We start from the raw sequence: 16,095 nt of genomic DNA, 5'->3' as shown, positions 1-16,095 counted from the left end.
GAGTACTTGCTGCATCCTGGGTTCACATGTGTCTCAGTCACCCCAGGACCACCCATTTGCCCAGGCAGTGTTACCTACTTCACAGACAAGAGTGACGTGTGAGTAGTTCGTGGTGAAGGAGGCAGGGTCCCTCACCTTGGGGCTGTCTGTGTTACTTTGGACCAGCTGTGCTGACGGCAGCACCCCAACGTTCTCCAGAGCAGCACTCAGGCCCCCACACAGTGTCATGTGGGTTGCACTGACTGTTGACTGAGCTGTGCTCCTGGCTTCTCTCTATGCGGTATAGCTTTGCTTCCTTCTTCATAAATGTTCCGTGTGTGTGCTCAAGGTCTCAAGTGCCTACAAGCCTGTGTAAGGCCAAGGGTGACAGAAATGCTGCTGCTGCAGGTGAGACAGCAGCCAGCACTTGGTGTAAGCAGTGGTCATGGGCACTTCCTCAATGCTGCTGCTGATGACCAGCTTTGTTATCTAGTTCAAAAATCACCTGGAGCCACCGAGGGACCTAATTCAGTCAGTCACTTGATTTCAGAAGGCTATAGCAGCCGGGGCTTTGGATTTGGCTACTTGGCTGGCAGCGGGCTCTGGGCTAGGCCAACTGTGAATGCCCAGCACAGGCCCATCAGTTTCCACTTTCTCTAACATGGGAACACAGATCTACACCTACCAAAAAATCCCTACTGCCATAGCACACCTTTGACCCAGAGCCTTGCTCTGAAAGGACTCTGCAAGGGCCTGCTCTCCTGCCCTGGGCCAGATGGGGCTGCATGTGAGTCATATGGTAGCTTAGCTGTCAGGCTAACTGCACCTTCCAGCTGTGGCTTTTCCTAGCAAGCCTCAGTGTCCCCAGCTTTAAAATGGACATGATAGAGGAACACTGTGAAACCCTGCAGACACTTGGCTTCCTGCCTTCCCAGTGGTGCCCAGCAATGGTTCTGGTAGGGTTCCTTTCTGCCAGGGAGTTTGCCAGCCAGGGCAGTCCTGAATGTTCTAAACTGTTCTCTCTGCAGGAGGAAGTGCTCCGGAATAGCTTCCAGGACCTGGCCACCGAGGTTGCTCCCCTATATAAGCGGCTGGCCCCCCAGGCCTATCAGAACCAGGTACTGGAGCCGGGGCCTTTGTCTGTCCCGTGGCGTTTTCCCTCAAGTTTCCTGATGTTGGGAAGTGGGAGTGTGGTCACCCTTGTGTTCTTAAAGCGCTAAGCCTAGAGGTCTCCTGGGGCCATTGTGTGCCTCAGAGATGCCTTGCTTCTCCAGTCTACCCCTAACTCTAGTGCCTCTGGCCTAGCTTCCCCCACGGAGACTTGAGTTCCTGTGTGTCTAGGCAAGCACGCCTGAGCTAACTTAGAGAGATTCCTTCGGGGCTAGGGCCTCTCAAGTGGGAGACCTTCCTCTTGTGGCTCAGGTTCACAAGACAGCTGTGACCCTTAACCGGCATCCCAGGTGCAGCCTCCTGAGCAGCTGTTCTTGGCCGTTCACACAGGTGACCAATGAGGACGTGGCGATCGACTGCCGCCTGGGACGGAAGGAAGGGCGGCCCTTCTCAGGGGTCACGGCCTGCATGGACTTCTGTGCCCACGCCCACAAGGACCAACATAATCTCTACAATGGGTGCACTGTGGTAAGGAAGCCTGGGTCCAGCAGAGGGAGCCAGGGTTTGCTTGTTATAGGGAGGGAGGTAGAGACTGGATTCTTGGAGCTCTAGGTAGTGTTGGTAAGGTGGCCAGCCCCTCCTCAGAGAAAGCCCTCACAGCAGCAAGTGAGGTGTGTGAGCCGTCAGAGCCTCTATGGTGCCTCTCCCGAGCAGAACAAGATGAGGTTTGGGGGTGACAATAGGAAATTCTTCCTCAAAGCCTGGTAGGCTGTGTAGGTTGTAGAAGGAGCAGGCAAGAGAAAGGTTCAAAGAGTACAAGTGGATCATCTCCAGAGGCGTGTGTGCGCTGGAGAAGAGAGACGGCTGGGGCTGACTGAGGTGGAGACCCCCTCAAGGGAATGCTGCTGCTGCTGTGCTTGCTTTTCAGCTGGATCCAGTTCAGACAGGACTGTGGGGCCTTGGGAGCCTGAAGGAGAAGGCTGGGGGCCCAGACATGAAATGCCAGAAAGGGCAGGCTCCCTAAGATAAAGTGAGGGGCCCTGCAAGTTTTCATGTCTTAAAATTTGTACATGTGTAGCTAGGCGCCATGGCACACACCTGTAATCCCAGCACTCAGGGAGGCAGAGGCAGGTGGATGGATCTCTGTGAGTTTGAGGCCAGCCTGGTCTACAGAGAGCCAGGTCCACCACAGCCAGGGCTACATAGAGAAAACCTGTCTTGGGTGGAAAATGTACATTTATGTAGGCAAGTGGGCCTGCACATGTGGGTAGCTGTGTGTGCACTTGGGTTCAATTTGCATTGAGGGTCAAAGGTCAACCTCTGGTGTTCTATGAAGCTGTCTACTTTTGTGGGTTTTACTGTTGTTTTTGAGTCGGTCTTTCTTTGGTACCTGCAGCTGGGCAATTAGGTTAATCTGGATGGCCAGTAAGATGGGATCCAGCCTCGCTGGGCTCATTGTGTGGGGCTTGAACTCAGGTCCTCTGTTTGCACAGCAATAACTTTATGCACTGAGCCATCTTCCTCAACCCTTCAGTATAAAAACTTTTAGAGTTGGGGATTGAGAGGTGGCTTAGCAGTCAGTGATCACTTGCTACCCTTCCAAAGACCCTCAGTTGGTTTCTCAGTAAACTACTTCAGGTAACCCTGAGCTCTCCATCTTCACCCTCAGAGGACCTGTGATACTTCACACACAGACACAAACACATGTATAATAATGATGATGATAATAATAATAATAATAATAATAATAATAATAATAATAATAATAATAATAACCCTTTAAAACCCCTTGTCTGAAAGCTTGTGGAGATAACCACAGTCAGCATTTGGTGGCCATCCCTTCTGCTGTTGTGTGCACAACCACGGCCATACACAGCTATGGGGTAATGGCATGTCGCCTGCTGTCCTGTGGCGTGCTTTTCTTAACTAGCGGGAAGTTGGGCTTTCTGTGTCAGTGGGTATAGATCTATGTTTAAATGTGCCGAACCTTCATGTGTCGCTCTCATATCAACTACTTAGCCAGTTCCCTTACAGGTGGGCAGTTAGTGAGTCCCACACTTCCCGTCCATCAGCCATGAAGGATCCCTGCCGCTCTGTTCAGAAACGTTTCTTCTGGAAGTCCCAGGGTGGAGATAGTGATGGTTGCAAGTGTTTAGTACTTGTTCTGTTTCCTGAAGCGCAGGACCCTGTCAGTCTGCCTGATTAAGTGAAGTGTGCCTCTTACACACTAAAGAGGTTGGACATCTTCCAGTTTCTCTTGCTTCTTTTTTTTTTTTTTTTTTAAGATTTATTCTTTTATATATATGAATACTGTGTCTGCAATGCAGAGCCTGCATGCCAGAAGAAGGCATCAGCTCCCATTATAGATGGTTGTGAGCTACCATGCAGTTTCCGGGACTTGAATTCAGAACCTTTGGAAGAGCAGACAGTACTGAGCCATCTTTCCAGCTCCTTTTGCCTCTTGCTCATAGAGAAGGCAGGCACGAGGCTAAGGGCAGTCGAACGTGAAGTATAAGAGTTGCAGGGGGGGGGGGTTGTAAATTGTATTAGAAGATTCATGTACAAGAAATATTCGTGCTATGTTTAAAAAATGTGCATGCTATCCTATTTGGTCATCCAAAAGTATTACACATACAAGTGCATGTGTGTGGAACGAATGTTTACAACTATTTTTTTTTTTCCTGAGATCATTCTTAATAAAAAGAAAGGTTATTCTAGAAGCAAAGAGCTCAGTGGTCGATGTGGTCAATGTGGCATAGTGGTGGCCGTGGTGGGCTACAGGAATGGCAGGTGCCCTGTGCCCAGCGCAGCCACACTGAGCCACGCATTGCCAGTTTTTAGAGCCTTGGTGGTCATGAGCATGTGATGGGACAAGGCAGATGGCTGATGGTAGGACTACATGGGGGTAACGTGTTTGGGAGCTCAGACTCTTCTCTCGACGCATGGATTCACCCCACGCCTTCTCTCCCCGTGTGGGGCAGGTCTGTACCCTGACCAAGGAAGACAATCGCTGCGTGGGCCAGATCCCTGAGGATGAGCAGCTGCACGTGCTGCCCCTGTACAAGATGGCCAGCACGGATGAGTTTGGCAGTGAGGAAAACCAGAGCGCCAAGGTGAGCAGCGGGGCCATCCAGGTGCTCACGGCATTCCCTAGAGAGGTCCGGCGTCTGCCCGAGCCTGCCAAGTCTTGCCGCCAGCGGCAGCTGGAAGCCAGGAAGGCGGCGGCCGAGAAGAAGAAACTGCAGAAGGAGAAGCTGAGCACGCCAGAGAAGATCAAGCAGGAAGCCCTGGAGTTGGCTGGCGTCGCCACTGATGCAGGTAAACAAAGGGGTGCCACCGGCACAGGATGGGCCCTGTCCTCATGCGGCCAACCCCAGCCTTTAGGCAGCACGGTCCTGAGGCCGTTCATTGTGTCCTTCAGGGAGATGTCCTGTGAAGCACCTGGGCGGGAGCAGTTGGCTTCTCCAGCATGCCCTTGCTGTGTGTGGGGAGAAGAGCGCTACGGCAGGGCCCACGGGTGGGAAGTGGGCTGGGTGCCTGAGCTCCCATTCCTCCCTGGCAGCAGTCCCTGCTGTGACTCCAAGCCCACACTTGGGGAAGAAGAGCTTCCGTTGGAACCGAGGCGTTTTCTGGGGTCAGACAGTAAGTGGTGGCAGAGGGGAGACTCTCTATACGCCGCCATGTGGGATGCCCAGGGAGCGAGTCTAGGCCAGGCTTGAGCTCATCTCAGCACCTCGTTCATCCTGCGCCTCTCAGACAGGGAAGGAGGCTCCATCCCCTGAACTCTACACTTAGACCGTGTCATTCCTCCTTGCCTCCTGCCTTCCCCAGGCCTGTCTCTGAAGGGTGGATTGTCCCAGCAAAGTCTGAAACCCTCCCTCAAGGTGGAGCCCCAGAACCACTTCAGCTCCTTCAAGTACAGCAGCAACGCGGTGGTGGAGAGCTACTCGGTGCTGGGCAGCTGCCGGCCCTCTGACCCCTACAGCATGAGCAGTGTGTACTCCTACCACTCGCGCTACGCGCAGCCCGGCCTGGCCTCCGTCAACGGCTTCCACTCCAAGTACACACTCCCCTCCTTCGGCTACTATGGCTTTCCATCTAGCAGCCCTGTCTTCCCCTCCCAGTTCCTGGGCCCTGGCGCCTGGGGGCACGGGGGCGGTGGAGGCAGCTTTGAGAAGAAGCCAGACCTCCATGCTCTACACAACAGCCTGAACCCGGCCTACGGTGGTGCTGAGTTTGCCGAGCTGCCAGGCCAGGCTGTCCCCACAGACACCCGCCACCATGCCCCACACCACCAGCAGCCTGCTTACCCGGGCCCTAAGGAATATCTGCTACCCAAGGTCTCCCAGCTCCACCCAGCATCCAGGGACCCTTCTCCCTTTGCTCAGAGCCCCAGTTGCTACAACAGATCCATCAAGCAAGAGCCAGTAGACCCTCTGACCCAGGCTGAGTCTGTACCCAGAGACTCCGGTAAGATTGGCAGAACACCCTTGCCCGAGGCGTCTCAGAATGGGGGACCCAGTCATCTGTGGGGACAGTACTCAGGAGGCCCAAGCATGTCCCCCAAGAGGACTAACAGTGTGGGTGGCAGCTGGGGGGTGTTCCCCTCCGGGGACAGCCCCACCATTGTTCCCGACAAGCTCAATTCCTTTGGGGCCGGCTGTCTCACCTCTTCACACTTCCCGGAAAGCCAGTGGGGACTGTTCACGGGTGAAGGTCAGCAGTCGTCCCCCCACCCTGGAGGACGGCTCCGAGGCAAGCCATGGAGCCCTTGCAAGTTTGGGAACGGCACCTCGGCCTTGACTGGTCCCAGCCTGACTGAGAAGCCATGGGGGATAGGAACGGGCGACTTCAACTCTGCTCTGAAAGGTGGTCCTGGGTTCCAAGACAAGTTGTGGACCCCTGTGAAAGTAGAGGAAGGAAGGGTTCCCACACCGGGCGCCAACCAGCTGGACAAAGCCTGGCAAGCCTTTGGCATGCCCTTGGGCTCTGGCGAGAAGCTCTTTGGGGCCCTGAAGTCAGAAGACAAGCTCTGGGACCCCTTCGCCCTGGAGGAGGGGACCGTGGAGGAGGAGCCCCCCAGCAAGGGGGTGCTGAAGGAAGAGAAGAGTGGCCTGGGAGTGGAAGAGGAAGAGGAAGAGCTGTGGTCAGACAGCGAACACAACTTCCTGGATGAGAACATCGGCGGCGTGGCTGTGGCCCCTGCCCATTGCTCCATCCTCATCGAGTGTGCCCGGCGGGAGCTACATGCCACCACACCGCTCAAAAAACCCAACCGTTGCCACCCCACCCGCATCTCGCTGGTCTTCTACCAGCACAAGAACCTCAACCAGCCCAACCACGGCCTGGCACTCTGGGAGGCCAAGATGAAGCAGCTGGCGGAGCGGGCGCGGCAGCGGCAAGAGGAGGCCGCACGCCTGGGTCTGGGCCAGCAGGAGGCCAAGCTCTATGGGAAGAAGCGCAAATGGGGGGCTGCTATGGCAGCTGAGCCCCAGCACAAAGAAAAGAAGGGGGTTGTCCCCACCCGGCAGGCGATGGCCATGCCCACAGACTCGGCGGTCACCGTGTCCTCTTACGCCTACACAAAGGTCACTGGCCCCTACAGCCGCTGGATCTAGGTGCCAGGAGCCAGCGTACCTCAGCGTCGGGCCCGGCCCGAGCTGCCTCTGTGGTGCTTTTGCCCTCATGCCCGGGGGCGGGTTGGGGGTGCAGAAGTCTCTCTATATCTACATATATGGATATGCCTATCATATATATGTATTTATGGTCCAAACCTCAGAAACTGACCCGCCCCTCCTCTCCTACTTCCCCAGCACTTTGAAGAAGAAACTACGGCTGTCGGGTGATTTTTTTTTTTTTTCGTGATCTTAATATTTATATCTCCACATTGTTTTATTTTTTTTCCCCCTTGTTTTGAGGGGCTTTTATTTTCTTTGTTTTTAAAATTTTATCCTTGTATATCACAATAATGGAAAGAAAATTTATAGTGTCCTTTCACAAAGGAGCGTGGTTTTAAATTCCATTTAAAAATGTGTATTTATTGGATTTTTTAAAAAAGCAACAATAGTGATGGCTACAGATGGGCGGGAAAGGCCAGCAGTGCTTCTTGCCTGGTGAGCCTGGCCTCCTGGGAGCTGCAGGTTCTCCCAGCCATCTGCCCCCAACAAACCAAGGTTAGCATGTAGCCCTGGTCTAGCCCTCCTTCCCACAGGCTGGGGAGCCTTTGGGGACCACCCTGTTCCCCTCTGTGGAGTGGGAGAAGCTGTAGATAGACATCTGAAGGCCTGGCCTGGAGATGCTGGTGTTCGACGTCCCCGGAAACCAGGTTGGAAGTAGACAGTTGCAAGCTCGCTAGTCTCCACACTGAATCCTCTCTGTCCGTTATTTATCAAGTCATATGATGTCCCGGGTCGCTAGGCAGCACCTCACGCTGGAGCAGGAGTTGAGAGCTCCTAGGAGCCCTGTTCCATCTTAGTGATAAAGCCAGTCAGTACTGGGCTGAAGGAAGCTTAGTGGCAATTTTTTTTAAAAAAAAAAAAAAATCGCCCCAAAGTTTGTTGATACTAAAAAAGGGCTACTGTATCTTTAAAAACAAGAAGTTGAAACCCAAGCTGTGAAGAGCCAGCGTGCTATGTGGTGCTCTGCGGTGCTGTGTGGTGCTGGAGCCTGGTGCTGTAGTATTGCGCTGGGACTTTTCTGACTCTCAGGGCAGGTAGCATCCTGCCAGAGCTCAGCAAGCCAGTGTGATGGCAGGTCACACATCGTCCTTATTCCTGGATCTTCACAAGGGACAATGGTGCAGTCCTCCCAGCCTTCACAGGGCGTGGCCTACACTTCATTTAAAGTGCAAGGGTCAGGCGTTTTCAACAGGTTGCTATGCTTTTCCTCCTTCGAGGGGGCCACTTCTCCATTGGATCTTTCTCTCTTCCCTCCTCCCTTTTCTTACCTCCCATGTAACACGCCCATTCTAAAATCCTGGTGCATTGATTTGGTTCTTTGAGAATGAGAATGTTGGTGCTTTAATTTCCGTGACATTGCTGAGAGAGATTGGGCCTGACAGGTGGGAGCGGCGCTTGTCTGGAGGAGTCAGACTTCATGGAGTGTTCGTTTTTTTACCCCTGATGCCATTAGCCATGTTAACAGGCTGCTCGTGTGGACGCGTGTGGTGAGTGGGGGGCTTTCATCATCGGGACACACACAGAGTGGCAGCCAAGCCCCGAGACGGCAGTCAGCGAGTAGGTCTAGCCAGGTTCGGTCTTCATAAGCCGAGTGTAGCAATCCCATAACAATGCTGAAGGCAAATCTGAGTCCCCGAGCTTTGTGGTGCCTTGTGCCAGAGCTGAGAGCCCAGCGGCCCTGTGTTGACTGGAGCCCTTCGGGAGCACTGGCAGAGAGTGGCTAACAGGTGTCCTGAGCATTTTTGTGGTCTGGTTTTAACTGTAAATAGTGAAAGATTTTTTTAAAGCACTTTTGCCTAGATTTAAACAGCAACTTGAAGAGAATAAAAAGTACATTTTAACATGGAATTGTGGGAGAAACTGTAAATAGTAGCTGAATATTTACTGTGCTTTGTCAATCCACCTTTACCATATTCTGTAAAGTCGCAATTATTTTACAGGACAAAAAAAAATGAAATATTATTGCTTTTGAAATAAATAGCCCAAGAGCTTGTCAGGACTTAGAATTCCTCAGATTCAGATTTATAGGCAAGCCTCTGGCCCTCTGTCTGACAAGCTCAAGGCGTCAGAGTCTTTAAGGCGCATGCTAATTTTCTAGTTTTGAGGGAGAATTGGGTCCTTTAAATGCTATTTTGCTTAATCGCATCAGTACTTTTACGCAGGTCTCATCTGACTCCGTGCTTAGGTAGATGCGGGGGGTGCCTTGAAAAACTTCATTTTAAATAATCTTAAATATGATATTTTGAGAAGCATTTGGAGAATGTGACCGTGTATACGGCCCACAGAAGCCCCAGGTTGGCTGTTGGCTTGCAAGGTCCCGAGTGTGGCCCAGATGACTCTGACGTTGGCAGTGTGTGGATCTCTGACGTGTATTCAGTATGCTCCAACCCTCCTCACCCTCTGGTAGCAAAGCCATTAGATGTACAGAGAAATCAGTACCAGCTGAAAAAGCATGTGGTGCCCATCCCATCCCCCAAACCTGCACAGCCTTGGTTCATAAGCTCTAGGCCAGGAAGCAGGCTGCTGTGAGGTGAGGTGAGAGGTGTTCTGTGTTGACCGGTCAGGTCCTAGCGAGCACTGTCTGAGGGCGCCGTGCTGCGGCAGTGCTTGAGCCCTGCTGATTTTCACACACTACATGTATAACCTACCTCAAACCTGTCATTGAAATGAGCATGCTTTAGATGTGTATTTAAGACGTAACTATGCACACTTCTATACCCCCACCCCTTGCTGCTGAAGGCTTCTTAAAGAGAAAAATCAAAATTTTTATTTTTTACTGGCACTATCGTTTTTTTAAGTCCTGAAGATGATTGACAAGACATTTTTTATCACGAGAAGAGGAAAGAAAAATAATTAAAAAAAAAAAAAAAAGCCATTGCAACTCAAGAACCTGACAGCATAAGCGAGATTTAAGAGTACCCTGATAGCAGGGAGCTGACGGCCCACATGGGAGCCCGCTCCCAGTGTGCCGCCTGCCCGCCGGTGGCCACAGCCCACACCACCTCTGCTTTGTTTCCTTTCCTTTGTTTTAGTTCTCTCTGCCTGCTGTGTGCGAGAGGACTTTTGAAGTCCTATCCCAAGAGATCTTTTAGAATAAAAATAATTTTGCAGCAGGTTCTCACAAAGTAACTGGTGCTAGCTGGAGAAACCGCCTGTCAGCGCCACTGGGGGGAGGGGTCACATGGATTGATGGGGGGGTTCAGTTTGAAGTCTGGTTTTTAGTGGGGCCTGAGCAGCCCACCCCCAGCTCTCCTGGGTGCTGCTTTGCCTTTTCCCATCCTCCCTCCTGCTGTGTTAGGAAGCAGTCCTTTGCAGACCCTAGGGGTTGTAGAATGCTAAACAGCAAGGACAGAAGTAGTGGAGCTCTGTTGCCTCTTAGCGGATCTGTGAGCGTGGTTGACAGTAGCCAGAAGCCCAGTGTCACTGAGCGAGGAGACTTTGTTGACTGCCTCAAGATGTCAAAGCAAGGCCAAGCTGGTGGAAAACTGATATATCCCTGATGTGCCTCAACCAATCTCTTTCCTTTTGTTACTGAAGTGTGTTTTCTGGACTTGGAAGCATTTTTATGAATTGAAATAGTCTAATAAACGGTGCTATGGTGTTTCAATGTGACTGTCCCTGATCTTGTCTCCCTGAGGTGCTATCAACGTTTGAAACCACAACCAACCAAAAACAAGGTGGGCTTCGTCTGGGCTTTTCTTCCCTTCTCTTTTGGTGCTGTCTTCCTAGACCTCTGTTTACCGCGCTGTGTCTGCTCCGAGCAGTGTTCTGGGTTTGTTTTTGTTGTTGTTGTCCCCCCGTGGTGGCCAAAGCTCGGCACATGGAAAAGGCAGCTAGCTTCTTGCAAGGACAGCAGTGGCCTGCCTGTCTGGGTGGGCACTGTGGGTTTGTGCTATCTTCTCAGGCAAGATTAGGAGGGGGTATGGCTCTTCTAGATTGGCAGGGATTCTCCTGTGGCCCAGGTGCTAATCCTCAAGGGGACAGGCCGTGGTCCAGGGGGAGTGCCTTCACCTGGCCCCGGCAGGGACGGGATGGGCAAGCCTTTGATTTCTTGCCGCTCACTGGTAGCTCCTGGTGCTCAGACTAAAGGCAGGTGCTTTCGTTGTCCCTCGATGCCACCAGGGCCGCTTTTAGTTGGTGCTAAACTCCTTGTGTCCACATAAGCTGATTAAATGTAAGAACATCATCCACTGTCAGTTTTTTTTTTTTTTTTTAATACCTCAAAAACAGGACATTGTGACAACTTAGATTCCATGAGGGTATGATGCTCACAGGTGGGCATCCACTGGGCATCTCCCTTGACCTTGACACACCTGGGGTCATTATCTCTGCTCACTCTTAAGCAGTAAAATGGCAGAGTGCCTAGAGGAAGGAGTATGGCTGGATTTTGTTTTCCTTCTCTTAGGTTTTGCTTGTGACTAAAATGTGAATCTCCTCTGCCTGTCTCGAGCTTTCTGTCGTGGTTGCTGTCATTTGAAAACTTCCACAACACCACATTTTATCTGCTGTCCTACCAGGCCTACTTCACCATATACCCTGGACCAAGATAACACATTGGAGGTGCATACCCCAACCCAGGCTCACAGCCCCACTTCCAGCCGTGTGTGCGTAGTTGCTTCTGGCAGTGCCACCTGAGAGGGCAAAGCAGAGCCCTCAGCACAGAAGCCGAGTTCTGGGCTCTGTGGCTAAGGGTCGGTGAGCTGTTCATCCTGCTCCTCGGTCGCTTCTGTTTTGATATCAGGGATGCTTTCAGTAGGGTGTCGTTCACGCTCTCCTTGCTCTGACTGCCCGCATTCAGGGGGGACCCTCACTCTTCATATGGGGACTTCAGATACTAATTGGCTCATCTGGACATCCCAAATTTTCTAGATTCCGATAGTTGTTGTTTTGTTTGTTTCTGTTTTTTTTTTTTTCTTTTGAGGGGCGAAGACAGACAAGAGTGTCATTGATTTTTCTTGTGTTTAAAGAAGCAAGGGCCGGCTGTCTCACAGCATACTAATGCTTTAGACTTGATCAAGAACCCTTGTAGCTTTTGGATGTGTTTTATTTCTTATCTCTTTGAATTCCTTTTTGGTTACCTGGCTTCCAATGGAGGTGAACTTAACAACCATACTTGAATATTCCGTCTTGACTTTGTAAACTGTGGCTACTTGAAATGAAGTTTATCTGGGGTTGATGGATGAATGGTAGGTTTTTGCAGTGTCTCAAGGCAATAGGATGTGTATTATTAAACTGTAGATATCTTAGTACAGTAAATTTATGCTGATAATTTTATTTTGTATAATTTTTACCTTTTGTTAATATTTTCCTTCCAGTTTATTGGTTTGTCTCCTGAGCTACCGCCTTCCTTCCCCTTTCTTTCTCCCCCAGTGTTTCAGTAAATTTAATTTAGGGTGCCTAGAAATTGCAAGTATGTATCCTTTTTTGATTTGTATTTTATTATAATTTACACAAACAACTGGGTTTGTGAACTGTATTACTCCTGGCATCTTTAAAATATTGTGGGTGTTTTAATAAATTTTATATTTATTTTTTGCACTCAAATTCTGTGTAAGCTCTTTATTTCCCCCATCTCACCTTGAACCAGGATTACTTTGTGACATAAGGTACCGTGCAGACTTTCTGGAATCTATTATAGACACCCTTAGGAAGCCTACTTCAGGGGGCAATGAGGGGCCTGCCATCTCAGTAGATGAGGCCACAGACTGTTCTCCAGAGCATCCTGTATCAGCCCCTGGGTCTGCTTTGTTGCCCCTGTCAATCTGGAATTCAGCTGTCCACACTTCTTCCACTGTATAACTGCTGAGGGTTGCTGCATCCTGCTGGGCTCTGGCGGCCCTGACACGGTAGTGAGCTGCAAAGCTGGCCCCTGGTTCTGCTTGCTGCCCCTGGAGAAAGGGGGAGGGATGCCTTTAGCCCAGGCTGCATTACAGTTCTGGGTTTGGGGGGAATTCTGAGCTGACTGACGGTCGCCCTCATCTCCCATTTCCTCTGCCCAAAATGTCCCAGCGAGCAGATCTAGCACCATGTGCCTGGTGTCCTCAGAGGATAGAAAGGCATTGGATCCCCTAGGACTGGAGGGGCAGGTGGTTTTGAGCCTCCATGTGGGTGCTGGGAATTGAACCCAGGTTCTCTGGAAGAGCAACCACTGACCCATCTCTTCAGTGCCCCTCCCGCCCCTTTGCTGATGTTTTTCTGCTTCCAACAGCATTTGAGATTTGGCTAAGTGTCTCTTTTAGCTCGTGCTCCTGGCCCATCCTGATCTTTGTCTTGTCATCACCCCTACCTCGCTACACTACTTGGTCAACAACCTTACTAAAAGTTCTGAGGGTGGTGGGACAGGAGAGATGGTTCAGCAGTTAAGAACACTTGCAGCTCATTCAGAGAGCCTGATTTCAGTTCCTAGCGACATTAGGCAGTGTACAACTGTAACTTCAGCTCCAAAGGATTCAGTGTCCTGGCCTCTATGAGCACTTCTGCTGCAAGAAACCGCTGCTCGATGCGGGTGTAGAGATATTCCAATCTATGGGTATAGCAGCAAGTCATTAGGAGGCACTTTGATACTATGTCTGTTAGCATAGCAGTTCTGAACCGTTGTCCTTTCCCAGGGGCCACTAAGACCATTGGAAAACACAGATACTTATGATCCATTTTAGTAGCAGAATGAATTAGCGATGATAATTGTGTGGTTAGGGGTCACTATAACATGAACTGTGTTGAAAGGTCGTAGAATTACAAAGGTTGAAAAACCATTGATTTGGCCAGGTGGTGGTGATGGTGGCACATGCCTTTAATCCCAGAACTTGGGAGGCAGAGGGAGGTGGGTCTTTGTGAGTTTAAGGCCAGTCTGGTCTACAGAGCAAGTTCCAGGACAGCCAAGGCTACACAGAGAAACCCTGTCTGAGGGGGGAAAAAAAACCGATTTTAGCAGAATAGTAGGTTCTTTCCTCTAGGGCCTGTGACCTATCTAGCCACGTGTTCTTGGCACCATTAGCAGTGCCGGACATGGGTCCTACCTCATGGGTTGGCCCTTAGAGCTGGTCAGAAAGCAGCTGGTTACTCCATGATATATATATATACTTTGCCAGGCCAGTTGTTGCTGATAATGGAGTTCGCAGCCAGGTGCTTACGCTCTTCTCCACGAGCATCCCTTCCTGGTGGCACTCTGAAAGCTAGTCAACAGGGGTGTAGCTTTCAGGGAAGTACCAGTTTGATTTTCCCATGCTGTGTGGTTCGAGTGTGGTACTACCATCAAGCGTGACCCGGTTACCAGGAGTATTGACGTTAGCCTTCAGTGTTTGGGGGCCTACGGGGTCTTTGCAAGCAGGAATGGAACGCTTGTAAGAGGCAGGTGTGGTGGAAAACTTCAAGGAACTGGTGTTTTCCAGACACAGGGGAGCACTTGCACAAATGAACCCAGTGGTGGTTGTTAACAGCGTGCCCAGAACCTGTAGAGGGTAAAGCCAGACAAAACCCCAGCATGAGAAGGGAGAAGCTGGCAAACATCTGACCACTCCGTCGAGCTACTGGCATCTGGGAGAGAGGGAGGGTCCATCTTCTTTAATGGCTCGGCCCACTCCTGAGGGTGGTGGATGAGCAACACACATGGACTTGACGGGAAGAAAACACAGTCGGTTGGGGAGGGAAGTGAGGGTGGAGAGGAGAGGAGAGGAGAGAGTGTGAAGTTCCCAAAGAGTTGACACAACATTATTTTGAAAGTTTTGCTGGTGGACCTGCACACTGCTTGACCTTAAAGAACTGTCAGTCTTCTCAACCTGAAGAGGCATCCAACCCTCACAACCAGCGGTTGTTCAGTCAGCACCCCCAGAATGCCAAACAAGCCTGGGAAAACCGTGTGCAGCTCCAGCTCAGTCTAGCCCTCCCCCACCTGTGGCAGTCTGTGCAGACAGATGGCCCAGTTGACCACCCCTGCAAAGCCTTCCCCCGGAAGTCCCCGCCTCCATCCTCCATGTCACCTTGTTCCCTAACACACCCATCTCTGCTCCAGGGTGTGGCCTACTCTCTCCCCCCCCCCTCTCTCTCTCTGTTTGTACCCCCTTGTAACAGCTCAGGGATGTGCCACATGGCTTGCCCGACCACACCCCACCCCATAGCTTCTCATCCACAGCTTTTGGGTCCACCTTGGCCCAATCATGCCATCCATCCACCCACCCATCCCGTGTCCCATCACACACACTTCTGGGAGTAAAGATGACTTTTTCACTTTGACTTGTACACCATTCACTTATCTGTGCTCTTGTTCCTCCAAAGAGTTGTCCTCGGGCAGGCCAGAGAATCAGGTCCTCACTGACCTCACTGAAGGACTACACTCCCTGACACCCTCTGCTCTTGGGGCCCATGGCTGGTAGCCTTCAGTGTCCCAGGAGCCTGCACTGCAGTCTTTCTGGTCACCCCAAGAGCATCAACTCTCAACACAGCCTACCAGATGTGTACAACATACAGCCATAGGCCACATGCACCCAGGATTGCCATGAACACAACCCAACAGTCATGAATTTAAACCATGATGGGTTTTCCAATTTTTTTTCCTTTTATCATATTGGGTGGGAGGAGGCTGGGAGAGGTGTGTGTCTTGGTGCATGTGTAAGGCTTGGGGGCCAGCATCTGTTCCAGCTGAGCCACCTCCTGGGCCCAGCAATTTTCTTATGACTCAGTTGCACGGTTCTCAAGCATGAACTTTATAGATCATGGCATTGAGTTGCAGTGTCCAAACATTGACTGCCCCTGCAGGCCCTCCCTTCGGGGCCCCTGGTTAGCCACCTGGCGTCGTGTCACTACCAGTGCCAAGGCTGTGTCTTGCCCTGGCCTCCCTGGTGCTCCTGCATGGTGCTCCGTGGCTGTTTGCCAGAGCTGAAGTTGTAAGTGCCACAAAAATCAAAGCTCGCCACTCTGCCAAGCTTTCCATCTTCCCAATCGTACCCGGATTCTACGCCCCCAGTGTCCTCAAGCCTGCTCTTCCTTGTTACTGCTGGCACATGTTATATCCTGGCACAGTCTACAGACAAACTCATAGACAGATGTGACAGGCGCCTTGTCCCCATGGCCAGGGACAGGTGTGCTCAAAGAGGACCACATCAGAGTCCTCCAAACCTCGGCCCTAGACAGTTTTGCATACTTTGGTCTAAACTTGGAAAGATTAAGCAACTTGCCACATAGACGTAAGCACCTGAGTTTATATGCTCAGGACACTTATAGATACAGCTAGGGAGATGGCTCAGCTGGCAAAAGTGCCTGCCACCAAGCCTGAGGTGAGTCCCCAGGACTCAGTAGAAGGAAAGAACCAACTTTGCTAAATTTCCTCTGATCT

General features: G+C 51.2%; 1 protein-coding gene across 6 annotated transcripts in view; it reads left to right on the top strand.

Annotated features, from left to right (window-relative positions):
- Positions 1-8,747, top strand: part of Tet3 (tet methylcytosine dioxygenase 3) — a 95,176-nt gene extending 86,429 nt beyond the window's left edge. For all 6 annotated transcript variants that reach the window (XM_051154800.1, XM_051154799.1, XM_051154801.1 and 3 more), the window contains 4 exons: positions 1,008-1,097; positions 1,480-1,617; positions 4,071-4,407; positions 4,921-8,747. In XM_051154800.1, coding sequence (XP_051010757.1) covers positions 1,008-1,097; positions 1,480-1,617; positions 4,071-4,407; positions 4,921-6,707 — 2,352 coding nt within the window. In that variant the 3' untranslated portion in view covers positions 6,708-8,747. The remainder of the gene's footprint in view (positions 1-1,007; positions 1,098-1,479; positions 1,618-4,070; positions 4,408-4,920) is intronic.
- Positions 8,748-16,095: the final 7,348 nt, after the last annotated feature.

The sequence above is a fragment of the Acomys russatus genome, chromosome 13 (assembly GCF_903995435.1).
Source record: "Acomys russatus chromosome 13, mAcoRus1.1, whole genome shotgun sequence".
In the NCBI taxonomy this organism is placed as follows: Eukaryota; Metazoa; Chordata; class Mammalia; order Rodentia; family Muridae; genus Acomys; species Acomys russatus.
Note: the sequence above shows the minus strand (reverse complement) of the source record. Positions and strands in the feature narration are given on the sequence as shown.